The 27,890-nt window shown below is 42.6% G+C and overlaps 1 protein-coding gene across 5 annotated transcripts; it reads right to left on the bottom strand.

Moving 5' to 3' along the window:
* Positions 1 to 85: 85 nt before the first annotated feature.
* Positions 86 to 27,030, bottom strand: hsf2.L (heat shock transcription factor 2 L homeolog). Of its 5 annotated transcripts, XM_041562306.1 has the most exons (13): positions 26,820 to 26,960; positions 26,270 to 26,416; positions 25,384 to 25,492; positions 24,976 to 25,103; positions 23,205 to 23,329; positions 22,832 to 22,907; positions 9,651 to 9,712; positions 9,474 to 9,558; positions 6,222 to 6,388; positions 5,535 to 5,789; positions 2,905 to 3,010; positions 1,908 to 1,992; positions 86 to 1,332 (listed from the first exon to the last, which is right to left on the bottom strand). In XM_041562306.1, exons 2-13 carry the CDS (start codon positions 26,270 to 26,272, stop codon positions 1,076 to 1,078), a joined length of 1,458 nt encoding a protein of 485 aa, XP_041418240.1. In that variant the 5' UTR covers positions 26,273 to 26,416; positions 26,820 to 26,960; the 3' UTR covers positions 86 to 1,075.
* Positions 27,031 to 27,890: the final 860 nt, after the last annotated feature.

Below are 27,890 nucleotides of genomic sequence, written 5' to 3'. Positions count from 1 at the left end.
AACAATATACTTTTTGTCAAGGGTGGGAGATTGGAAATCATAATTTGAAAAGTTCACATAATATAATAATACACTTGCACACACATTTTAAACTGCATAATGCTGGACAGATTTTTTTATTGGTATATAACAATGCCATAATATGACCAACATCTGTCAGTAGTGCATCAATGGGTTTTAAAAGGACCCAATGTATTACTAGGCTGTAACCCTCATTGGTCCCTCCAAATAACCAACAGAGGAAAAACTATTGAGCAATATGTAACACTAAAAAACAAGACAGGCACTTAATGCTTCTAGTTGTATTTTCATTAAAATCTGAATGGCCAGAGAACTCCAATATATTTTTAAAAACACAAATGCAACAGTGTTGGTGGCCTCACCAAACAAGTGAATCTTCCCATGTATGCCCTGCTTAACTACATTGTTATCCTTTGGGGCACAAAATATTATGCATAGCCCTCGCTATAGCACTGGTGTGCTGCCTCTTGGTACCAGAAGAAAGGGGCTCCAAAAAAATCTCACAGGTAAGTGGGGGTTGATTCTGAGTCCACAACGTAAGAGGCATCCAGCTCCTCGCCATGGGAAGAAAACTAGTAACTGCCTAATCCACAAATTGACTAGTCAGGAGCTGCATTCATGCTTCTGCAATTATACAGGTGTTTCATTCTAACAGCAATTAGATTCAACAGACAAAGTCCCTTTTCATATGCCACAGTGAACTAAACAAAAAAACATCTTGTCATGACATTTGTAGCAGGTGTAATACATAAAAGGTGCAGGCTACAAGTGCACATAATCAGATTTGCTATTCCTGCATAATTACAAGCTGCCCTGTAAAACAACAAACCTTAGACTCTAGCCTATTTCTAATAGAAGCAAACTTAAAATAAGCTTGAATGGCCAAACCATCTGAAGCCACAAACTTTGTTCTTTTTTGATAGGCGTAACCGTCAATTACCACTGTAACAAAATTGCAGAAAAACATAAAACAAAATACAGTACCATAATGATACTTTAAATAAATAGTTCATCATTTTGATGAATATATACACAGTTCACAGATCCCAAACATTTAATCCAGCAGTGGCATATCATTGTCCAGAGGGGCTGGTGCCAGTTCACATAAATAGAAAAGGGTAGCCTCACTGGCCTCTGCTTCCGACAGTGGTTCAAGACGCATTAATTTGCTTTGTGGTGGAGAGTCCAAGTTGGATTCCAGAAGCTGGTCTTCAAGTGGTTTGTCTGGTGGTGTGTCTGTTGTTAAATTTCCACTGTCCCCGTCAAAAAGAGCCAGAAGTGGAAATGAAGTGTATTGCACAAGCTGATGATCTGTGAATATACAGCAACAAAAGTGTTTTTACACATATAAAAATTTCCAAGGTAGACCTCTTCTTCAGGACATAATAGAATTTAAAAGGAAAAAGTGAGAAATGGCAATCCTGGAATTCCTTCATCATAAGCAGAGTTGTTACTTTGTGTAAGCTCTGTCAAAGATATTTTGTATTCTTATGGACAAATGGGCTTTGCTCCAAAAGCCATTACCAGACCAAATAACTGTGTCAGGGTACTATGCAGTGTATTGCAGTGTTTGTATCATGCTTGGAAAAGATAGTGGAGCTGCAGTGAGGTGTTAGCATCAATAATATTTATGAACTGCAATTTTGGAAATATAAGCAAGTAAAAGTAAGACTAAGACATTTGGACAAATGTGCTCCAAGATGTAGGACACTCAAGACTTCACTAGTTTGTTTATTTTAACGGTTACAGGGGAATACCTGGGTGGCAAAACATGGGGTTCTACATTCCTGGGTATATATGCAACACCCATATATACAGCCAGTAAAAATATTTATACAAGGCAAAATTTAAGACTGCCTCAATGAGGGAAAATATTGTACACTTACCAGATTTATGGTTATCCCCACTGGAATTTGCAGGTCCTGGGACAACACCACAGCTCTTCAGAGATTCAATGCCTTTACTTTCCAGCTTTAAAAAAAAAAAAAAAAAAAATATTTATATATATATATATATATATATATATATATATATATATATATATATATTTAAAAAAATATATATATATATATATATATATATCTATACACACACACACACACCTTTGCAAAGAAAATACATCTGTTTTAAGCAATGGAGGAAAAGATTATGTTTATAAAGGTAGACATACATTACAACTATTTGGCAAGGTCATCAAAGAATCGGATATTTCCTCCGATATTGGACTAATCTGGCTGTTTGGCCCTGGGGCAAGGACCACATCAATTGTTGCATCTCTGCCACCTTAAAGGAGAAACAAACCCTTTCTACTAAAATCCCCTACAGACCCCCTCGCTGCTCCCCTCAGCCTACGTGGTTACCTTTGCTAAATGCCCCCAACTCTTTACTGTGTGTCTGTGTGTGTCAGGATGTTACCGTTTTGTCACCAACATGTATTTCTGCAGCTTTGTTACCATTAAGTACAAGAATGGTTTTATCATTACAAAGAAAAAAAATATTCAGCGAAATAAGTATCTATGGGAGATGGCATTCCTGTAATTTGGAACTTTCTGGATAAGAGGTCCCATATTTGTAAAATAAAAAATAAATATAGACTATGGATTACGAATGTAACTAGTTTAAAAACCATAAATAAATATAATTACACTCAAATGCAAATCTAATAATGTGAATTTTCACTATAAACTCATTATCAAGTTTAACAAAATAATCCAATTATAAAATGAATAAATATGGGAAGTGGGAGAGAAGGATATTATAAGCAAACAAACAGAGCACTGTCTGTGAAAATTCTCTCTTAAAATGTCCAGGAAGGCCATACATAAAGAAACAAACGTACATGTGGAATACTAAAGAGATTTACAGTAATTAAAAGTTTCATACATCTACCAGCAGATCTCGGTCTATGCTGAATTGACGCCCAGACAGTAAAGCTTTGAAATCATCCAACGTGCAATCAATGCTGTCTAAGTAATCCATCAGCTCAACTCTAAAATGGAAAGCAAGATGATTATTTTCACAGGTTTTTTTTTTTTTCCCCAAACATATTAACATATATTCTGGCTGAACTTTCTAGATGCTTACTAACTGTAAAACTGGTCACGTTATTGTTTGCCGTACTACACTGTGGAAAAGAAAGGTGATTAAAGCTGTGATACTATGAAATATTTAATTTCAGCTGGGTTAGCTATTGATTTGTCAGTCCATTGTTCCATAAATGCCAAAAATGATGGCCTCCTCAACACTCGCCAAGTTGGTGCCCAGCATTAGCCTGGATTTGGGCAGCAATGAGCTAGGTAGGAGGAGCAGCAGCCCAAAGAAGTGCAAGGAGCATTCAAGTGGCTGAATAACTCAAAAGTCAGGTTGTTTGAAGCTCCAATGTATCACTCTCTTACACTTCTTACCACCATTCAGAGATCAATGTATATTTAAACCCAGAAAGGAGCACTCTAAAAAAAAAAAAAAAAAAAGTACAGGGGTGTTTCAGGGGCTGCTACACTCGAAAATCTTTTTTTAAAAATGGGAATTCGGCTTTAAAGTCACCAGAGGTGGATTTTTGCTGCCCCTGGTAACTGGCCGCTCCATGCCACCCGAGGCAAGATTCTCACCTTGCCTCATTGCAGGAGAGGCCCTGGTCGCATATAAAAGCTGCAATTCTGTGAACTCTTAATAGAAATGCCAATACAGGTCGTCACATCATGACAACTGCATTAGTAGCAAGCAGTAGCATGAAATGCATTAAAGAAATTCTGTCACAGGAAAATGTTTTTTCCTCTCATACATCAGTTAATAGTGCTGCCCCAGAAGAATCCTGCATTGAAATCTGTTTTTGAAAAGATCAATTAGCTTGTACAGTAAAGGTGATAAAGATATATACACACAGTATGCACTAGTAAATAATTGTACATTAACATCTATGAACAATAATTACATTTCAGAAATACATTATACAGTGAGGGGCAGAATATTGGCACCACAAATACATTAAAATACAAGGACAGGCTTCTCTCTCAAACCAGAAACTGACCTATCTGGCTAGAGGCTGCCTAGGAAAATTTGAAGCCATATGGGGTACCTGGCTAAATGCTCAAACTGTTTGAGTACATCTAAACTCATATAACAGGTATGGCAACTTGTACCTCACCTCCCCTCTTCACTCAACTCTCTCTCTTCCTTTTCTATGTTTTCTATTGGTTTTGTTAATGTTTAAATGTTTCAAAATAAAAGCTTAAAAAACACAGGTAATAATATCTGACCCCAGATCCCTTTACCCTTCCAAAAAGTTTCTTGAAGAATAGAGTAGATTTTAGCATTGTAGAGAACAAAACAAATTCAGACATCATTTGCATTACTAAATATGCTCCTAGTGGAAGACATGGGAATAGCACCCAAGATGGAGAAACTGTTTTGCCTTTACATGGCTTGGGTCATATTGACAGTAAATAGAGAAGGGGAGAAACAATAGCTGCCCTAGAGTAGTTCTATTGTGAAGTGCTGGCTCCTTTTGAAAGCTCAAAATTGAGCACAATACACGGAGATGGCTGCCTCCACAACAATAGTACATCTGTTGTTCCAAGTATAACATTTTAAAGGTGAATTATTTGCAATGTAAAAAGTACACCATAAAAATTACAGAATCCCTTTAAGCTAACTAAATGTGATGCATTTGGAGGACAACCCTATAGGGTTCGTAAAAGTCACACACTAGGCCTAGTAGCCAATATCAACAGCAGGTAGCGTTTACTTATTACCTGTTTGAAAACCCATCCACCTTGTTGCTATGTTTAACAGACCTGGTGCAAATGTTGCAACTGTATTACACTTTCTGTGTTTATATTGACTTGAACACAGGAATTATTTGTTTAGGATACTACCGTATGAGCTACTTTACAAAGCATATGATATGTAGGCCACTAATCTACTGAATCTGCCAGTATACCTGCATATCACTAAAGCATATTTTACGATTAAAAGTATGTGAATACATCTTAATTACTGTGCATGGCTATTCAAGCCACACTGATCATGACAAACACATAAAACAATGACATTCTTGAATATTCCAATCTTCCTAATTTGTAGAAATAGTTTTTGGAGTCTCTTTTCTGCTTCAGCAGGATAACAACTTTACATCTGTGGGATGAATAAGAATACCAATGTGATTCAGGTCTGCTTGTCTAACATCAGTGCCCAATAACCTATGTATGAATAGATTTAAATGCTACATACAATGTTCCAACATTTAGAATAATAGAGAGTTAAGGCAGTTTTAGCATCAAAGAGAAGCCCAACATCGTTTGGAATGAGATGTACAGATAGACATGTGTCCAATATTTGGCTATTTAGTACATCCAAGTTGGTTCACATTGAATAAAAAAAAGTCCCTTTACACTTAGAAGCTGCTCAGGTCTTCAGTTCGATTTTAGCTCTGCTCTTGATTCAGTGAATTAATGCATAACATAAGGGTAACACTAAAAAGCATGATATAATATTTGAGAGGGCTCAGAACTTACTTTCCAAGAAGGTTGAGGTTTTGAGAAATAACGCCACTTTCATTAAGAATGGAATCCATCATTGTAACTGGATCCTCTAGATTAAAAGAAGACTGGCTGTTGAGCTGTAGGGCACTTGACATCAGAGGAACAGACGTGTTCTCACCAGCAGGGCTACGAAGACCAGTCTCAGCATTTTTTTTTCCTTGCACAACTGGAGCGTCTTCATAATCACTATCATCTTCCACTATTACAATTTCTGGTGAAAGCCTCTCACTAAAAGAGTGGAAATACTAGCTATTTAAATTCATGATATATAGAAAAACAAATTTAAAATACCACTGCACAAAGAAAGTATGTTTTCATACAGGAAAACACTACGGTCTAGAGGCTGGAAGAAATACTGTCACAATTAGAAAAATTCACTCAACTGTAGCAAATGCTTAAAAAAAACTGTTTACATATTTAACAATGTGATATTCTAAACCTAAGAATTTTCATTTTCTTCAAACAATACACATATGCCAAGAAACAGACAGAATTTACCAAATCTAACTGGCTGATTCCAGCAGGGTTTAGCAATATGAAATTCACTGAAGCACGCAGTGGTTTGCATTAGGAAAAAACAAGTTACATTGAGGAAGAACACCAATAAACAATTCATATCTCCAAACATATAGGGAAAAAAACACAAAAACAAACACTTACGCCACCGCATTCGAGGTGCTTTCACCAGAACTTTCACAAACAGCATGAGCTCCTGCTTCCTGTTGCTTTACCTCCTCCTCCTCAAATTCCATGTTATCAGTTATGTCATATATGACAATGTCTTCTGGAAGCTCCCCTCTTTTTAAGCCTTCACTCCTAAGGGAAACCTACAAATACATTTTAAAGTTAAAGGGATACTGTCATGGGAAAAAAAAAATTCCAAAAAGAATCAGTTAATAGTGCTGCTCCAGCAGAATTCTGCACTGAAATCCATTTCTCAAAAGAGCAAACAGATTTTTTTATATTCAATTTTGAAATCTGACATGGGGCTAGACATATTGTCAATTTCCCAGCTGCCCCAAGTCATGTGACTTGTGCTCTGATAAACTTCAATCACTCTTTACTGCTGTACTGCAAGTTGGAGTGATATCACCCCCTCCCTTCCCCCTCCCCCCCAGCAGCCAAACAAAAGAACAATGGGAAGGTAACCAGATAACACAACACACAATAGTAAAAACCCATGTCTCACGGAGACACATTCAGTTACATTGAGAAGGAAAAACAGCAGCCTGCCAGAAAGCATCTCTCTCCTAAAGTGCAGGCACAAGTCACATGACATGGGGCAGCTGGGAAATTGAAAAAATGTCTAGCCCCATGTCAGACTTCAAAATTGAATATAAAAAAAAAATCAGTTTGCTCTTTTGAGAAATGGATTTCAGTGCAGAATTCTGCTGGAGTGGCACTATTAACTGATGCGTTTTGAAAAAAAAACCCAAAAAAAAACGTTTTCCGATGACAGGATCCCTTTAAACTTAAAAGGCACCAATCATGACCAAAATAATTTACTAAGTAAATACACTATGTGAAAGTTCAAGAAATCAGATTTTTAAAACAGTTAGAATTGTTTGTATAATGTAAATGATCAGCTCACTATTCCTTCTGCAAGATCTCCCCTATCTCCCCTGCAGTTCTAGCTGAGGCAGCCATCTAGGATTTCACTGGCTCCTCCTACCTATATCTTCCCAGCCAACTGTAGCTCTGAAATCTCGCACATGCTCAGTTGAAATTCCTTGCTTGCTTATCAACCCTTCTAAGCTATTTTCAAATCAGCCAAACCTGTGTGTTAGCTGCTGTTCAGTAGTACTGCCACCTGCTGGAAGTTAGTGTGTGTCCTTCATTTGCATAATGACTTTACCAGCAGGCGACAAGATAGGGAAATCTCCTGATACTTCTAGTGGAGGAGTTTACTAAAACAAGGCATTCTGGGTAGAATACTCAAAGCAGTGTTACAATCTGAGCATGCTCCTGAAATTTGCATATTAGAGTCTCTGTTATAGTCACAGTATGGCCTCCCTCAGTGAAAGAACCCATTTAACAAAGTAAGGGATTTTTTTTATAACCTGCAATTTTTTCAAAAAACTATATATGTAGTTTGATTAAACGTGTTCAGCTTGTGCTGGTCAGATTGTTAATATGTGTTTGATTTTGGCTGTGATAGGTGCCCTTTAAAACAAAATCTGAATACAAAATCAGGAAAACAGATGTGCAAAGCCCTTGGCTGTGCTGTATATCAAATTCAGACTATAAACAGCGGTTGAGGAGAGCACTCAGAGAGCAAGACTGCTGTGATCAAGTTTTTAATGATGGACTACATAATTTACATAGTCCTGCAGTAAAAACTTGATCACAGCAGTCTTGCTTTTGGAGTGCTTTCCTCAACCACTGTTTATAGATTGACTCGGGATAGCAGTAATCCAGATGAGGATTACGCCTAAATTAATCAAAGGCAGAGCGTAAGAACACTTTCCAAATTTCTATCAAATTCAGACGAAGATCCTGCATTGTTCACACATGTAATCCACCCTGCATTGTTCACACCCCTATTGCCCTGTACTATTTCTACCTCATACCCAGACTGAAAATGCCCACATTGTTCACCTGTTTACACCTCATACAAACTGCTGGAGGGGCACCAGCATTGTGTCACTGTATGTAGTACATTTTAGAGTGACCCTGATGGGTGTCCCGGTCTCCTGCTGTATTCTGCCTTCTGTATGCTCCCTGTGTGTGCCATACTTGGTCTACCCTATGCTCCCTGTGTGTGCCGTACTATGCCTGCCCTATGCTCCTTGTGTGTGCCGTACTATGCCTGCCCTATGCTCCCTGTGTGTGCCGTACTATGCCTGCCCTATGCTCCCTGTGTGTGCCGTACTATGCCTGCCCTATGCTCCCTGTGTGTGCCGTACTATGCCTGCCCTATGCTCCCTGTGTGTGCCGTACTATGCCTGCCCTATGCTCCCTGTGTGTGCCGTACTATGCCTGCCCTATGCTCCCTGTGTGTGCCGTACTATGCCTGCCCTATGCTCCCTGTGTGTGCCGTACTATGCCTGCCCTATGCTCCCTGTGTGTGCGTACTATGCCTGCCCTATGCTCCCTGTGTGTGCCGTACTATGCCTGCCCTATGCTCCCTGTGTGTGCCGTACTATGCCTGCCTTATGCTCCCTGTGTGTGCCGTACTATGCCTGCCCTATGCTCCCTGTGTGTGTGCCTGCCCTATGCTCCCTGTGTGTGCCGTACTATGCCTGCCCTATGCTCCCTGTGTGGGCCGTACTATGCCTGCCCTATGCTCCCTGTGTGGGCCGTACTATGCCTGCCCTATGCTCCCTGTGTGCGCCGTACTATGCCTGCCCAATGCTCCCTGTGTGTGCCGTACTATGCCTGCCCAATGCTCCCTGTGTGTGCCGTACTATGCCTGCCCTATGCTCCCTGTGTGTGCCGTACTATGCCTGCCCTATGCTCCCTGTGTGTGCCGTACTATTATCTTTGCTTTCATTTTCTAATTAATGGTAGACTGTTTAAAGCTAATTGCTTACTGGTTGTTATATGAAAGTGCACTTTTGCAATTCAGCAATTCTGACAGTAAATGGGCCCTAGTGTCATATTTGCAGCCCAAATCAAACTTGACCATACATGGTGCATACCAAGAAAAAAGGCAACAAGAAATACATGGTGGTGCAAACAAGAAATTAAGGAACGTGTGCAAGTTCCAAATAACCCGACCCCCAGAAAAAAATTAAAATAATTGTACCAGTGCGGAGGTGGGAGAACGCAAAAGGCAAGAGGAGACTGCAGGAAGGAACAAAAAAGGCTCAAGGCTAAAGGAGGCTCACCGGAGTAACAACATAAAAGTGAAAGTTGGCTTTGCAAATCTAACACCCAAACTGGAGAACCTCATACTTATTCTAAACTTACATGATGATTATCTTCCACTGTCTCCTTAACCATCGTCTGTAGGCGCGTGGATTTTGGAGAGTTATTTGTGTTCAAAAGTAATGGCCTGTTTGAAAAGAAATCGTGAGCAGTTTTCAATAATTTTACCAATATTCAGATTTTTTTTTAAAATCTGTAATGTATAATTATTATACTTACTGTTTTCTCTTTAGACTGACTAATCTGTTTTTCTGCACCAGAGTCACAATAAACTGCACAATCTGAAAAAGAATAACTAATGAAATTCTGTACCATAGTACTGTATTCTTCACATAAATTATATTACATTCATACTGCTACAATCCATACTACTGGCATTCAGTAGGTTTATCTATGCAACTTCTTGCATCCAACAATATAGTGTTTCTACACATCAATACCAACTTCTCCAACTCAATATCAATGTGCAGCGACACTGTCATAGGATGTAGGTAGTTACAGAACAAACAGTACAGTTGCTGTAGGATTGCAGAACTTAATACTGATGTGCAGAAACACTATATCTTAGGATGCAGGGAGCTACAGTATCTCAAATCTGTATTTAGATACAACATTTTACTGAAAATTATCATGGTAGCTAGACCTCAATAAATAAATGTATTGTTGGTTATAGCCAACTGCCCCATAAAAGAATGACTGCTTTAAAAAGTTTTTTTTTTCCATTTTCTCAATTTTTATTCAAAATGTATTTACAATTATGATAAAAATAGACTTGGGAACCAGAATTAAATCACCAACTGCACCACCCATGTCTGCACACCCAGTCCTTCTCTCAGCAGATGTGGCTCATCTGCAGAAAGAAGATCGTGCCAGTTGCACCCAAGAAAAATAACACATAGCCCACCGGACCTGTTCCAAAAGGAAGTGGAGAGAGAGAGAATTTTGAAAAAAAACACCAGATCTTACATTTAAAGTCTTTTTCTTTAAGTATGATGCAGACAATGATGTTCTAAGTCAATCTGCAATTGGTCATTTTATTTACTGTAGTTTTTTTAATCAGCTCTGCTGTTTGGAATTTTTAGTAACTATTTGGTTATTAGGGACTAGTTTACCCTAGCAACCAGGCAGTGATTTCAATTACAGCCTGGAGTATGAAAAGGAGGGTGCCCTGCCCTACGTTTATGAATACGGACTCCCGAGGAGACCATGCCCCTTGAGCCCTAAAGGTCCAGAAGACAGTTCTCTTCTTGGTTAGTACTAACCATGCTGAAATGGTGCCAACATGATTTCCACATTGAGATATGGAGCTACAGAGGGCAGAGACATAATTCAAACAGACCAGCAGGGACTACCATTAGGCACACACCCTTATACGGTTATGGGCCATACAGAATTTCAATAGAAGCACGAGTCACAACATGTTCTACAGCAGTAACAGAGAAGGTATCTGGACATTCAGAAATTCATCTACCTAACCCTACTAGTTCCTGATTTTGGTTCACCTGAGAAGACTAACCAAGGTCAGAAGGTCCAAAACAAGGAAGACAGACAATTAGAATATCTGACCTGACATGCAGGTAAAATGCAGATAAAATAGCCGACCAATGATGGCATGGTCTCCTTTGCCACAGAGGTGCCATTCTCTGAAAGGTAGATCCTGTAAGGGTCCCCTAGTTAGGAAAATAATGGGAGTGGGTAAAGATAATAGGATTTATATACCTACCGGTAAATCTCGTTTCTCTGTAGTCGACAGGGGGGGGGGGGACACAGGACACCAGTGAGGTTAAGCTCCATCCTCCGGAGGCAAGACACTTGATTGAATAGTAAAAAAAAGGGGCGTGCCTGGATGTTCTGGCTTTACCCCTAGTACTTCCCTTTTCAACTCAGTTGGTACCAAGTAACCGTACATAGAGAGAGAGATAAAACAGAAACACTATTTCAACAATTAACTTATTTACACAGGTGGGAAGTCCTGTGTCCCCCTGTCGACTACAGAGAAACTGTACTGGTAGGTATATAAATCCTATTTTCTCTGGCATCTCCGGGGGGACACAGGAGACCAGTGGGGACTTAACAAAGCAGCCCCAATAACAGAAGGGTGGGTGAATAAGACTGGATTGTGATGCCTTTAGTCTTGCACAACGGCGTGCAATACATTGCGACCAAAGGCTGCCTCTGAGGAGGTAAAAGTGTCAATTCTATTGAATTTTGTGAACGTATGGACTGATGACCATGTAGCCGCTCTGCAGATCTGCTCAGCCGAGGCAGAATTGCGCCAGGCCCAAGATGCCCCAAATGTTCTGGTGGAGTGAGCCCGAACACCAAATGGGGGGGGGGGGGACTTTCCCTTGGCGACATAAGCTCTGCGGATGCATTCTCGTATCCATCTGGCAATTGTGGCTTTGGAAGCCAGTTGTCCCACTCGTGGACCGGCTGGAATGATGAGGAGGCAATCTGACTTGCGAGTTGCCTTGGATCTTGACAGGTAGATTTTTTTTTTTTTTTTGCAAATTCTGTTTATTTTCAACAAACAAGCACATGAAATTTATTCACATACAAAAAAGAAAATACACCCACAAAATAACATAAAATAAAATTGCCATATTAAGTTAACACTTCCACAGTACAACTAAAGAGGAACTCGCCCAAACGGTGTCCGTCCTTGGTAAAGAGGAGGTATGATCCCTTATGCAATAGAACAATGCCCGCAACTCTTTAGAACCCAACATATCACCAAACAATAGACTGTCAGTTCAGCCACGAGCCCCCCCTGCACAACTCTCTAGATTAAGTAAGTACCAAGTTATCTAGCGCCAACCATGTGCCCCATATCAGGTCAAATTTAGTCGGGCAGTGTCTAGAGACATATACTGCTTTTATATGTGGCAAATCAGAATTGACAAGCTGCTTCCATTCTCCGATCCGGGGGGCCTGAGTGTCTTTCCAATGAAGGAGAATGAGTTTCTTGGCAAAGAATAAAAGTTGGAGGAGCAGAAGTCTGTTCCTAGTATTCAAGGGTAGGTCCTCCGTGAGACCCAAGAGGCTTAGTGTCGGTGTGGCAACATGTGGGAGGCCCAAGTGGATATGCAAAAAGTCCCAGATATCCTTCCAGTAAGACCGTATCAGGGGGCATTGCCAAAACATGTGATAGTAAGTACCCTCCTCTGAGCAGCCTCTGAAGCAAGTGTCCGTTGCAGTTGGAAAGATCCTAGCCAGTCGCACAGGAGTGTAGTAGATCCGGTTAAGAAATTTTATTTGAATAAGCCTGTCTCTGGCGGGTATTGAGATGTCTCTCACTTGACTGAGAATATCTGCCCAGGCTTCCTGTGGAATTTCTCCCAAGTCCTGCGCCCATTGAGATTTAGCTTTGGCCAGTGGATCAGGCATCAGGTCCATAAGCCCTCCATAGAGGTTAGAAGTCAAATGACGGAGGCCTACCGATTTGAGAAGTTTCTCTATTCGAGGCTCTCTAAGGTGCACTGTGTTGCCAGGGAATTGTGCTGAGAATGCGTGTTTCAGTTGCAAATACCGAAATAAATATTGATTCGGCAAGTCGAAGTCCCTCTTGAGATGGTCAAATGCCTTGAGTGTCTCCCCAGTAAGAATATGGCGAAGTTCAGTAACTCCTTTATTCGCCCATATGCTCGGGTCAGGAATCAGGCGGAATTGGCCCAGGAGACTGTTGTGCCACAGTGGCATCGCTGGAGACCACTTATTGGTTTGTATATAGGCCTTCTTCGACACAATCTGCCAGCATTTGAAAGTGGATAGGGTCGTGACAGGTAATCCCTGCCCGGAGCGGGGCACGGAAAAGGGAAGAGTTTGCAAGCCATCGTCAGAGCCCATAATGTGCATTTCCAGAGTCAACGCACGATTGTCCAGACTGGGGTGCCACCATTGATGCAAATTGGAAAGCTGAGCCGCTAGATAATAGTTCCGAAAATTAGGTAATGCCAAACCACCTTGGTTCCACGGTGCCTGCATAATTGCCCGTGCCATTCTCGGTTTGGAGTTAGGCCATAGGAGTTTATGAAGCAGCTTGTCAATGTCATTGAACCAGCAGAGAGGTACATAGGTTGGGGCATTAGCTAACACATAAAGCAATTTAGGCAGACATAACATTTTAATGAGATTCACCCGACCCACCAAGGACAGGGGCAGTTTCGCCCATATAGGGATTTTGGCTTTGAGGGTCCCAAAGATAGGTAGCAAGTTTAATCTAGTATAGCTAGACAAGTCGCGGGAGATAGTCACCCCAAGATACTTCATTTCGGCAACCCATTTCAGGGGCAGGTCGATTCGGGGGCACGGGTTAGGGTCTATGGGAAAGATGCTGGACTTATTCCAGTTAACCCGTAAACCAGAGTACTCACCAAACTGCTTCACCAATTGTAAGACATTGTCAAGGGAGTGATTGGTATCTGCGAGATAGATCAAGGTGTCGTCTGCATAAAGGGATATCTTCTCCTCTCTATTGCCCACTCGGAGCCCCACTACCCGGGGGTCGTCTCTAATCATGGCAGCTAGGGGTTCAACTGCGATTGCAAACAATAAGGGGGACAGGGGGCACCCCTGTCTGGTGCCACGGGAAAGACGGAAGGGTGTGGATAGTAGCCCGTTAGCCAGCACCGAAGCCTGTGGAGCTGCATAAATTATTTTCACCCAGGAGATAAAGTTAGTACCCAAACCAAACTTAGCTAACACCTCCAAAAGATACGCCCATTCCACCGTATCGAAAGCCTTTTCCGTGTCCAGAGAGGCTATCGCCCGCGTGGTGGAGTTGTCATGTGCAATGGACAGATTGTGGTAGAGGCGTCTAACATTAGTATAGGTGGATCTATTGGGGATGAATCCGGCTTGATCTGGATGTATAAGGTGAGTAATTACCCGCTGAAGGCGGTTAGCTAGCAATTTAGTGAGTATTTTCGCATCCACATTAAGAAGTGAAATGGGCCTATAAGAGCTACATTGGGACGGGTCCTTATCCTGTTTAAGAATCAGAGAAATTGTTGCCTGGTAGAAGGAGAGAGGGAGAGTTTTGGATCGTGAAGCTGATTGGAATAGTTCCAATAGCCTAGGGGCCAACAGTTTAACATGGGTTTTGTACCATTCTGCGGGCAATCCATCAGGGCCAGGGGCATTCATAGCAGAATATTATACTCATTATATCATATTAGGAAATGAGGTGACGACCTCCTCAATTTCCTCCAGAGTGAAGTCAGCATTAAGGGCCATACGTTGGTCAATATCTAAAGTGGGTAAAGTAACTGGGTGTAAGTACCGTCTGATCTCTGTCTCCGTTTTATTGAGTCTGGAGGAGTACAGATGAGTATAATATTCTGCTAGTAGAGCCGTTATCGCAGACGGATCAGTAATATCCGAGCCATCCGCCTTGGTTAAGTGTGGTATGGCGGTAGACGGGCGCAGTTCTTTAGTCAGGAAGGCTATGTGTCGTGCATTGGCATCTCTATGTGCATACATCTGGTGCGCACTGTTAGTGAGGTATCGTTTGGTGGCATCCACAAGTAGCAGTTTAAGGTTACGTTGGGCCGAGTCTAAGAGAGTTTGGGTATCAGGTGTGGGACTGTTTGCATGAGCATGTTCTGCCTGGGCTAAATCCTTCTCCGCTAATCCTATATTATGCCTATTCCTAGTCCGGTAGGACTTGATCATAGATATGAATGCACCTCTAGTGTATGCTTTGTATGCATCCCATGTTATGTTAGAGTCACATTCAGTTGTGTTATGATGCCAAAAGTCAGCGTGGTGCGTGGGGAATTCTGTCTGTAGGTCTGGAGTAGTCACCCAGCGCCCCCCCAATCTCCAATGGCTCTGCGAGGGGTGGCGGCCCAGCTGAAGCGTAAGCTGTATGGGCGAGTGGTCTGAGCAGGGTCGTGGGAGGAAATCTACCCCAACGACCCTACTCAGAAGATCAGCAGAGGAGTAAATGAGATCAATCCGGGACATAGCCGGGGTATAACATGAGTATTGTATGTCTCTAGGGTGCTTCCACCGCCATAGGTCTGTCAGACCCAAAGCATCAGACCACGCCTGAAGCCCAGAGGCCCGTCTTTTGTCAGGAGGGTGGCAATCCAGCCGTGTATCAGGGACTGCGTTAAAGTCGCCCGCAAGAATGATAGATCTGGGGTCAGGGCTCTGCGTCTTGGCCGCAATGTGATGGAGGAGATCTATGTCAAATGGAGGTGGATTATAAATACAGACAATAGTAATTGGGCAGTACGCTAGGATACAGTGTAGGATAAGATAGCGGCCCTTCCGGTCAGACTGCACTGCCTCAAATGTGAACGGGACGCCCTTTCGTATCAGAATTGCCACGCCGGACGAATAGGGGGAGAAGTGAGCATGATAGTGTTGGGCTACCCATGGCTTCTTAAGGGACATAATTTTGCTACCCGTGAGGTGGGTCTCTTGCAAGAGGGCTATGTCAGTTTTATGATCTTTCAGATATTTAAGTATAACCGTCCTCTTTATTCTGTCATTGAGACCCCTCACATTCCATGAAGTTAGCGTAAGGCGCCCTTCCATGCTAATTTGGAGGAGAGGTTAACCCCAGGGAACCTAGTGGGAAGGGACAGGGGGCAGAGGCGGACCCAGGTCTCAGTCACCAAGGAAAGGACAATCCTCCTCACAAGACACCTATCTGTGGAAGCTATGGCAGTAATAGTACAAATGGCAATTACATTCAATAAAGAGACATAGTAAAACAACTTAACTAAACATCCCATATACATCAAACTCCCACCCGGTATCATCAAAATAGAGATACTACCCTTAACTTTAACAAGATATATTCCCTACAATATAAACCTTATCGGCAGGTCAAACCTTCCCTATGGGAACAGACATGTCCTGGCTCCTTCAAGAGATCCTCCCGGGCCGAACAAAACCAAAGCCAGATGAGTAAAGGCAATCGAATGGCACTGTGAGGGGTACACAGGGAGCAGGATACCCCATTCCAATCAGGTTAGATGCCAAACTTACTGCTGCAAAACAGATGAGAAGGTGGCACCCCTATTTCAAGCCGTTCCCGTCCATCCAGGCGTTCACTTCTTGGGGCTCAGTGAAAAAATGGCTTTTCCCATCCGCCTGCACCCGTAACTTGGCAGGGTAGAGCATTGCATAGGGAACATTATTATCTCTGAGTCGCTTCTTGGCACCGACAAATGTGGCCCTCTTTTTCTGTATCCCAGTAGAAAAGTCAGGGTAAAGTGAGACTTTTTTGCCTTGGAATTGTATGTCCCCCATGCGCCTTGCCGCCGACAAGGCCGCATCACGATCCTTATAATTCAATAATTTGGCCAGGAATGGGCGCGGGGGGGCCCCCGGTGGTGCCGGCTTAGTTGGGACTCTGTGGGCTCTTTCAACCACCAAAAAGGAGGAGAAGGTGGACTCACCCAAGTGCTGTTTCAACCAGTCTGTAAAGAAGGCCTCAGGATCCTGGCCCTCGACTCCTTCCGGAAGGCCCACCACCCTCACATTGTTGCGCCTGTGTCGGTTCTCTAGATCCTCCATGTGTGCGACAGCCTGCTTAATCTGGGTATGGAGTAGCGAGACCTCCTCCCGCAATGGGGCACAGGAGTCTTCCAGAATACTGATGCGGGATTCAGCCTCCGCCGTGCGCTCTCTGATGTTTTGCGTGTCTTGACGCAGGATGGAGAATTCCGTGCGCAACTCATCTATTTTGCTGGTAAAAGTGGCCATCAGGGTCGCTTGGCATTCCGCTATTGCCGTGAGTACCTGATTAAGCGGCAGGTCTGGTGCAGGGTGCTGTGAGGCTTGCGGTTGCTCCTTAGGCGTGGTAGGCCGCGGCGGTTCCTCGCCGCCATCTTGCTTTTGCTCTCTAGCGTACGCACTGAGTTTTTGGGCAATTTCGGACTTGTTGCGCGGGCCACTTTTGCCTCCCATCAGATCTGGTGGTACAGGAGAGCAGTGCCAACAATATAACAGTCGACAATCGGCCCAGGCAGGACGTCAGGGTAAAATCAGAATGAGGTACGAACGGAGCTCTAGCTGCACACGTCTGCTCTCTTAGGCTGCCATGCCACGCCCCCCTGACAGGTAGATTTTTAATGCCCGGACCACATCAAGGCCGTGTAGTCATTTTTCCTTAGGATTCTTGGGCTCTGGACATAAGGATGGAACTACTATGTCCTGGTTGAGATGAAACAACCTTGGGCAGAAATTTCCAATTGGTACGAAGACTACTTTGTCCTTGTGAAAATTCAGGAGATGAGTGTCACAGAGAGCTCCTAGCTTGGAGACCCTGCGAGCCGATGATATGGCAAGAAGAAAACCTACTTTCCAGGTCATCCACAAAGGCTCAACTGAACCCAACGGTTCAAATGGAGGGTCGAGGAGAGCATCGAGAGCCAGGTTGAGATCCCATGCGGCCATTGGTGTTTGTCGTGGAGGTGCTATGTGGGCCATCCCCTGTAAAAAGGTTTTTACCAAATCCTCCAGTGCTAATCTGCGCTGAAACAGAAGAGATAAGGCCAATTTTTTAAATTGGAGACCGTTCTCTTGACACCAATTCCAGTATGTCTTCCATACTCTATGATAGGCCTTGGACGATACTGGTTTTCTGGCTTGTAATAGTGTTGCTATGACTTCTTCAGAAAACCCTTTCCATCTCCAGATGGATTCTTCAACCGCCAGACCCTCAAATTGTACATGTCCGGGCTGTGGTGGCTGATTGGTCCTTGACATAACAGATCTGGTCTGTGTGGCAGAGGAATCACCGGGGCCACTGACAGTTCTAGGAGATCGTGAAAACAAGTTCTTCGGGGCCAAAACGGTGCTATGACAATCACAGGTGTGAGTGCCTGATCTTCTTGAGTACTCTTGGGAGCATGGGAAGCGGAGGGAAGACATATGCTAGTCTGAAATTCCATGTTTGTGTCATCGCCTCAATTCCATCTGCCAGCGGGTTTCGACAGCGTGCAAAGAACTTGGAACCTTGCGGTTGCCTCTGGACGCCATGAGATTGATCTGTGGTTGTCCGCATATTTGTACCAGTTCTTGAAAAACTTTGTGATGCAATTCCCATTCTCCTGGATCTAGTTGGTGACGGGTGAGGAAGTCTGCCTGTACGTGGGAAACTCCTGGAATGTGAATGACCGACAGTAGCACAGAGTGCTGTTCCACCCACTGAATGATCAATTGTGTCTCTGTGAGCGCACCCAGGCTTTGTGTGCCTCCCTGCCAATTTATGTAGGCCACTGCCGTGGCATTGTCGCACTGCACCTTGACTGGCCGGTTTTGAAGTGGGATCACCCAATGGTGCAACGCCTGACGAATTGCCCTTCGTTCGAGAACACTTATTGCCAGCTTTGACTCGTCCTGAGTCCAGGTGCCCTGTGCGGGGGCTGAGGTCAATCCGAATGGAAGTGCCACAAACTGGAAGTGCTGAAGGCAAAACGCAGGTACCGGTGGTGGGGAGGCCAGATTGGGACATGGAGATAGGTGTCCTTGATGTCCAAGGACATCAATAGTTGTCCCGGTTCCATACCCCTGATCACGGAGCGCAAGGTTTCCATCTTGAATCGCATTGACCTGATGGTCTGAGGGACTGGTTGAATAACTCCTAGGTCCCGAAGGGATCTGACACATTTCCTGAATGCCTCTGCCCTGCTGTGACTGGACGGGACTTTTAACATGAAGAATCTCCTGGGGTGAGAGGAGGTGAAGTCCAAATGGTAGCCTTCTGCGATTATTTCTTCCACCCAGACATATGTGCTCCTGCAACCCCGGAGGAGGTGCCCCGTCATGCTGACGAAGGCTTGTCATGGGTGACCTTGCCCTGGGGCTTGTTGGATCTCCATCCTGAGCAAGTTTTGTCCGACTGCTTGGAGCGGAAGATCTGAATGGAGTGTTAGAAGTTTTTGTTGGTCTGTTGCTCTGGCCATGAAAAAACCGACCCCTTTGTGGCACTGTATAGGAACTAGACTTAGACTGAGGCAGGAAGGTACTTACCCCCAGTGGCTTGAGAAATAATTTTTCCCAATACTTCCCCAAATAAGCGAAGACCTTTGAAGGGTAATCTTTTAGAACTGATGTCGGCTGACCAGTTCTTAAGCCATAATGTCCGGCGTGCAGACAACGCCAGTGCGGAAGTACGTGCTATGAGCTGCGCCGTATCGAGGACTGCTTCGCATAAGAAGGCGTTGGATTCTGCAATGCAACGGCAGTGTCTATGAGTTCTGTCAGGGGTGTGCCCTCTTGCAGTCCCATAAGGAGTGAGGTGATCCATGCTTCTATAGCTCTGCTCATCCAAGCTGATGCAAGTGATGGGCTTAAGGCCAAACCTGTGGCAGAGAAAATTGCTTTTAGGAATCCTTCCAACCTTTTGTCGGTTGGATCCTTGAAGGCGGCAGCATCCGTGACTGGTAGAGTGGTTGTTTTGGATAGACAAGTATCCATTTAACCCAAGCAAGGTGCATGCAATCGGTAATGGCTAATTAGTAGCCTGCATTAGAGAGGTGTCCACATTTACTTTACATTGACATATTTACCCACTCCAATATGGGACGGCAAGGGGGCACAGCGCTGCAAGGGGAACTTTGAAATCCCGCTTCCCTTCTCTCCTCTTGAGGACAATGCGCAATAGAGGAACAAGTGATTGTGAACTTCGGATGTGAGTATGGAGCGTTGAGCATTCGGTGTAGGAGGTAATCCACTACGGTCAGTAATTTTTCTGTCTTTTGATCAGCGGTCTGCTGCAGTGTGGTTGGACGATTATGACAGCATAGCGATTGCTATAACACCAAAGTATTGGGATCTGGATGCCCATTGGATACACATAAGCGATTCCCTCCTTTTCAGCGCTTCATTTTTCTATCATATAGCCTAAACTATTCTGGGCAATAAATGTTTAACCCCACACCGGCTCCGCCCTCACATACCGTTATACATTAAACCACCTATTAATTTTACTGGATCAATCATCTCTTCCTCCACTAAACTGAGTACTCTATTGGCGATTTATACTACAGATGCGATGATGTATCGCTTTTCATTTCTGATGAACATTTGATTACCTGATTAAAAGTTTGTTACAACTGAAACAATTGGAGGCCTCCATTCACAGCGTGCACGCAGCCTCTCTCACTGCATTGTATCTAATAGTAACTTGATAGGGATAATGGGATTCTTACCCCCAAGCAGCGCTGCTTATTTTAAATGGTTTTAGTAATTTTGGCATGGTGATAATAAATATTGCTTTTTAACATCATATGTATGGCCTCGGTTATCTGGTATTGTTTATTTGCATTTAGAGGCTAAGTCCCATATTGGAGTGGGTAAATATGTTTTGGATAGACGTGACACCGGTGCATCGACTAGCGGTGGGACAGTCCACTAACTCCTTAGGGAAGGGATAGGAGAAAATCTGTGTGATGCTTGGAACTTTCTTTCTGGTGTATTCCACTCGTCTTGGATTACTGCTGTAAACTGATCATGCGAATGGAAGCAAGTTGCTGATTTTTTTTGTCTTTTAAAAAAGACCCTTGTGATGAGTAGAGGAATCTGATTTATTGTCAAGTTTTAACACTTATATGACGGCTTTTCTTATGCTGTCAATGTCGTGGAAGGTATCTTTTTCCCTGGCATTGTCCTCCTCTTCATCGTCGTCTTCAGAATGAGCATTAGAAGAGAACACTTCCCCCTCGGATCCTGACTTAACCGATATATCTGGAGAAATAGAGGTGCAAGGTGGTGTATCATCGCGCTTAGATAGGATAGAGTGCGCTTGCGTTTCTCTGTTGGAAGCTCATAAATCTTAGACATGGGCCTTTTCAATAGAATTAGCAATAGTGCCAGCAATGGTATCAGCTATTGAAGGCATATTTTGTAGAGAAGCTAGTGATTGGGACAGCTGGAGAGCCGACTGAGGTGACCCAGAATCAGAGGAACCACTTGCCCCAGGTTCCTGTGAAGTCCCTTCTGTGGCATTATGTGCCCGTTGCCCTTCTTCCCCAGTTGAGGAGCGCCAGATGGAGTCATTTCTACCAATTGGTAGTTTGGTATTGCATTTGGCGCATGTAAAATGAGTCACCTGTGCCTGTGTTATTGGGCTCACCCCCCCCCCCTTTGGGAAATACGCCCCTGTACTACCTTCCACAATTAATGGGGAGTTCCTGCTGAGAGGAAGATGCACTGTGTCTTCGCTGGTCTCCTGTTGCCTCCTGAAAACAGTTTCAGTTTAGTGAGCAGAGCAGGGACTGTGTGTGTCTCCTTGCCGTTTGCTCAGAGTGGCGCCAAATGGACAGCCTAAATAGCTTGGGTGACGTAAGGAAGTGCGTCTACCCTTGTGTGCATAAATTATCCTTCACGCCAATAAGGACAGGGCTTGAGATTCTAGCCCGCCGGAGAACCAAGGATGCGCCGTGACATCATTAACAAGCGATTTGTGCTACAATGGAGATGAGCCCACTAACACGGGCCACATAGCAGCGGTGTGCCATGGGGAAACCACCCAGCTGCTTTAGAGATAAGAGCCTAATATTGAAAGGCTATACTCACATCCTTCCTGATTTCCCAGGCCAGAATGCCTAGACCAACAGTGGGCAGGTAGAAGTCTGGGTGGTCTGTCCCCCTAAGGGGAGTGTTGACCCTGGGTGCCTTTATTCCAGCGTCGGGGATTAACAATTAGAAGGCAGGTATTCCTGTTTCCTGTCTATCCCCTGGTGTCAGTGCTAACCACTGACCGATGAATTCCTTTAGATGGGTCTCCTAGAGACCTAAGGTCCAACCTCCTGTGGACAGGACCCTTGAAAAACTGAGTTGAAGAGGGAAGTACTATGGGGTAAAGCCAGAACATCCAGGCACGCCCCCTTTTTTTATTATTCAATCAAGTGTCCTGCCTCCGGAGGATGGAGCTTAACCCCACTGGTCTCCTGTGTCCCCCGGAGAGGCCAGAGAAAAGGGGCACCAGCTGAGCCAAAATAACATCACAGATGTTGGAGGACCCTATGACCTTGAGAAGTGGCCCCTGAACAAGAGGAACTGCCCCCTAAAAGGTAAGCACAGGAGAAGTAGAGAGGACATAGACTGTGTGGGTGCTGGGGGCCTAGGAGATATAGGGGACCCAAGAGGGCACTGACCGATAAGCAGTTTCAATGTTAATTAAAAAAAGAAAAAATCCCTCCCAAAGTTTAGGGAAGCCCTACAATGATTCTAATGTAGGGCAAAAAGCAGGCATCAAGAAAACATACTTGCCATGCTCCAGGTGATATTGGATCAATTATGCAGAAAGCTCAAACACTTAAAATTGCCATTTCTTATCATTGCCAGTGTGTAACATCACTGTGCAAAAATAATATGGATATATTTCACAGTATATCTAGAATGCTAATGTACTGTACAAATATATATATATCTACCTTTCGAATAACTTGTTGCTGCTGGACATGTTTGTTACGCAAGTCAGATATTTCTCTCCACAAAGCTTCGTTGTCCCTAAAAGAAATGGGAACATACAAGTATTGGTAAGTTTAAATGCTATGCAGCAAAGATTTTCCATTTGAGTGTCTATCACAGCATTTTTACAGTATTACTGCAACTGGACACATCTGAATAGATTGGACTTACGCCTTTGAATACTTGCAGTGATGGGGCCAAAGAATGTATGAAGAAGACTGCATTGGGAAATTTCAAGTGCACAAATAGAAATGAGAAGCTATGCAAAATAAACAACTTCTAAGAAATGTGCTGTTAGCAATACCCACCCCAACAACCTGTCCCCAAGCTAGTCACCTTTTTAATGTAAACAATCGCAAATCAATAGTTTCTTGTTGGACTTGGACCTTTGCAGCATTGCTTAAAATTGTCGATATATCTTCCTGGCACACTTTGCCTTCTTCTGGTCTTGTTGAGGACACCTGGACATAGAAAGAATATAGAAGAATTGAAGAATGAAACAATAACTCAATACCTAATTAGCCTCCCAATTTTCCAATATAATATAAACAAAATATTCATTGTTAAAAAATGTCAAATAATTTAATATTTAGTAGCAATTATAATAATTCAGGTTGACAAAAAAATGTGCTATGGTTTGAAACAAATGCACAGTAAAACAGGCATTTGCTGAAGAAAATTTGTGCATACAAACAGCTAATTTAAAATAAAACACACACATAATTGGTTAACATTAGTGCTTAGTTCAGTGTGTGTGTGTTATTCTCATATGAGTGTTACTCACTCATGTCACTAACGTGCCAGTACTAGGAGTTCCAGATGTAATAATTCTGTCAATCCCTGCAATCCGCTACCTTTCAGAATCAAACTCAAATTAATGACCCGGATATTCAAAGCACTTCATAACTCTGCCCCACCCTACATCTCTGAACTCATCTCTATATACTCACCCAACTGCTTACTACGCTCCTCTTCTGACCTGCTACTAAACTCTTCTCTCATTAACCTCCTCACATGCTCGCATTCAAGACTTTGCAAGGGCTGCACCCCTCCTCAGGAACTCTCTCCCACTGTCTGTCCGACTTTCTCCCAACCTTTCCCAACTTCTTTCGAGAAGACTATCCTAATTCTGCTTAACTACCAAATGCAACACCACATACAGAACCACATTTATCACCCACTTAATTCGATCTTTCCCACTCCCACACCATTTGTATTACTCCCTTCCCTTAAGAGTGTATGCTCTTTCTGCATAGGGCCTTCCTCACCTTTTGTACCGGTACTGATTGTGATATTTGCAACTCCATATGTTCTATGTATATAATTCATGTGATTTAGTTGTATAATCACATTTACTTTACATGTTAATAATAATAATAACAATAATATGGAGGTTATTTCTATGACTACATGAGAGCAAAGCCTAATATGAATTTGGGTTCAATGGTGTAGCAATAATGGTATGCCAGCTTAACAGACAAGAAAATCCTTAATAAAGGGATATTTTTGATAAAAGACCTTTCAATCACGCTAGCATTGTTGTATTTGACTGTGGTGCAAGTTAGCAGGCCAGCTTTTCAGGTGTGTTACCAAGGCCAACCATATATTCATTAGTCTATGCACTGCATGTTGACTCTAAAGTGCAAGTGCATAACTATGGTCAGAGGTGGGTGCCTAGCAAAAAAATATATCCCTTAATTTCTGGCTTTCATTGCGGAGAGTCATGGCTGCACTCATAGTGGTTGGGTCTCTCCAGGAAAGGTGTACAACTGTATTTGTTTGGTGGTGGCACTGGCTCCTTGGAAGTTTTTGTTTCTGTGTGTCTAGTTTATTTTAATTTTTTTTTACATGTTAGTTTGTGCCTATTCCCAAACGTTTTTCATAATGTTTTTGCGTTTTATTGGCTGGTTTTGTTTCAGCCATAGTAAGCCTTCTAATTTAGTGTAGTTTAAATGCAAAACAATGTAAGTATGGTGCCAAAAAGTTTTTTTATTAAAAAAAAAAAAAGAAAGAAAGAATATAACTTAATAGTCTTACAAATAAGTAATGTAGGCCAATAAAAGTAAATGCCCCCTTTTTATTTTTTATATTTTAGAAAGACACTTACCTTCCTCTTTATATTTTCCAATAATTCATCCTGCCCTTGGACAAAGAATGGGTGTTGAAATTCCACTGGTCCATCCCGCTCTTGCTTAACAATGCCAGAGTCTATATGTACCACTTTACGGAAACCATCTTAAAATGTACAAAAATGAATACAGTCTTGAAAAACATAACGGTGTATATTGTAATCCATACAAACATACAGAGAAGGCAGGAATCTTCACACTCCACATATATACATGCACAACACATGGCTATGGTGCTATCAATACACTGAGACGGAGCTACACTGAGGCAACCCAATCCCTTTTAGGGTAAGTACATCAATTTGATAAATAAAAGGAAACCCCTCTGTAAAATGGATTGCATTTTAGAGTCAATAACATTAATAACATTAACCATAAATACTTACACATGTTTAATTGTCTTACAAAGCTAGCCATGTTGTTGTGCTTGAAATACTTTGGTAGAATCTCTTTAGCAAACCGCTGCTCGTCAAGAACCAAAAAGCTCTGTCCATTCTGGAAAGAAAAAAAAAAATCTACATTTAATCACCTTAACCCCTTTTTCAACAGCTGGCAAATGCGTAATTGCCAGCACCCAGCACCGACAAAAATACCATAACCTCCAAGTTTTCCCTATACTAAAATGTAACATTTTGGCTATGCCCAAATCTGAGTAAGCCCCCATAAGATATCAAGTCTGTTCAAAATGTACCCAAAGGATAACCCTAGTAACAAACAAAAAAAAATGTAATTATTCAACTGCTCATAAATATTTTTTTAAAAAAAATGTAAATACAAGATAACTTCCATATGTTTCTTTATGAGCTTGCATATGTTGCACAACTCTCTAAGTTGCGGTTGACAAGCTATTTCTTTTGACCACCTGCCTGCCACCAGGCAATAAATCTGCAAAATAAAACAGCTCTCCATCATTTTGGGTGCAACTTTGCTGCCAAACTTATGGTGTAAATTTTGGCTGTGTATGGTTATGTGAGTTGAACTGCATCAACAAGAACTCTGTACCAGTAAGCACACAGTTATCTCCATATCCATTGGTGTCAAACAAGCTGTGTCAAAATAAATGTGCTTCTAACCGCCACAGCCATCAGACTGCTCTCACCATTCTCATCACTCTGGAAACCCAGAGGAAACGAATGAACCTATGGGCCAAAGGTAGACACAGCAATGTAGGAGAAAGCCATATTGCAGTGACTTGTTAAAAAAATAAAAAAAAAAGTTTCTTGTTACCATTGTAATATACTTTCAAGCAGAAAATATTCAGTCTATACACACCATTTAAATGAAATATGCTGCTACAGTGTTGCATTGTGATCAGATCATTTTGCACATTTCCCATTACCCAGCATTATCCAGGCCAGCCAGCAGACCACCAGAATGGAACAACCAGGTTGTATCTTCTAAGTACCAGAAACATTGTTCCTATTATATAACCAGAGATAGGATCATTACAGAAGCAATTAATATTACTATGGACTGTGACCATGCCCACAATTTTACTATGATCTCCTTACACACACGTCTAGTGAAAGTCTTCAACTCAGACCCTAACATAACCCCAACATCACAGTTGATAATCTATCGAAACCTATACAGCCGTGCTGTTAAAGGGATAATTCACATTTAAATTAACTTTTAGTATGTTATAGAAAGTAATATTCTCAGAGGAAGTCCGTCATTAATTTGCACTAGCGCTGGACTCGTGCTCTCTGCAAGCTGAGAGAACTAGCGCTCCAACCTATGCTATCCTGTGCCAAGATGGTAGCCGCGCCATGTGCATGCTCTCTGAACTGGCAATTGCAGCTATAAGATGGAGTTTTGGTACCTGACTCCAAGTAATGAACTCGTTTGTGTCAGAATCCTCCACTAAAGTCCAAAGCTTGCTGAGAAATGCCGGAACATTCGAGTTCTGCTTCATCTTCCCTCAAGGCCCCAAATAAACACCGATCTCAGTTGATAATTGCGGCTGCTTCGTAGCGGCGATTCGTTCTCCGGTGACGTCAGTCGCACGTGATACGTGGCGTCATCATCACGTGGTGTATATTAAAACTAGAAGCGGGAGCGCCTGCCTGTCTTGTTTCTGCGCAGTAGTGTTATTAAACAGAAAGAGATTCACGGGGCTGCAGCGCAGTGAATGGTGATGCTGAGTGCTGTATGGGGGGCTGCGAAGAGCTGGTGTGGTGGGGTACAGCGAGCTGTGGGGGTTTGTAGAAAGCTATATAGACGGTTGTTGTATGGGAGTGGTGGCTGAGTGCTCGATACGGGGTGTTAAGATGGGGTTAATAGACGGCGAAGCAGTTTTTAGACATTTTGTACTCTTTCACTTGGGCTTTTCCTGGTGGGGTATTTTATTTTACCCAGGAGCTTTCAAAATTTGCTAGAATTTTGGTGTAATTCCACTTCTGTAAAAAAGGATATAGGCTTCTAATTGTCTAATAAAATTTAAAAAAATCATGTTTCACGTAGTACAATCATATATATCAGAAATATAATTTATTTTATGTACGAGAAGTTCTATGTCTCCTGAACGCGCCAATACCAAATATATATAGTTTTATGGAGATTTCTCACTTTTACTACTAAATTTTCAAAGCACCGTTCCACAAAACGGCATACTTCTGATTTCAAGGCCAAACACTCCACTAAACAGTAGGTTTTCCCTAGAAAACTACCCATTATTAGAAAGAGCAAATCAAAAAACGGGTACATATATCTAAGTACAGCAAACTACCAAGTTGCAATTCTTTCCTAAAGTTATTTTTTACAGAAATTGGTGAATTTTTTGAAAAATCCAAATTGGGTATGCATGTCTTTCTACTCAAAAGCACCAAACCGCAAACCTTTCCTAAATCTGGCAATTTTAGTGACATTTCCAAAAATCACCTCAAAACTTCCA

The sequence above is a fragment of the Xenopus laevis genome, chromosome 5L (genome assembly GCF_017654675.1).
Source record: "Xenopus laevis strain J_2021 chromosome 5L, Xenopus_laevis_v10.1, whole genome shotgun sequence".
Lineage (NCBI taxonomy): Eukaryota > Metazoa > Chordata > Amphibia > Anura > Pipidae > Xenopus > Xenopus laevis.
Note: the sequence above shows the minus strand (reverse complement) of the source record. Positions and strands in the feature narration are given on the sequence as shown.

Bases quoted from the DNA above. Each gene is read 5' to 3' on its own strand.
- hsf2.L (XM_041562306.1), bottom strand. The intron at 23,330-24,975 runs GTAAGTGTCTTT...TTCTATGTCCAG, and splicing joins TGGAAAATATAAAGAGGAAG to GTGTCCTCAACAAGACCAGA. The intron at 6,389-9,473 runs GTAAGTTTAGAA...ATGTATTTGTAG, and splicing joins CAGTGGAAGATAATCATCAT to GTTTCCCTTAGGAGTGAAGG.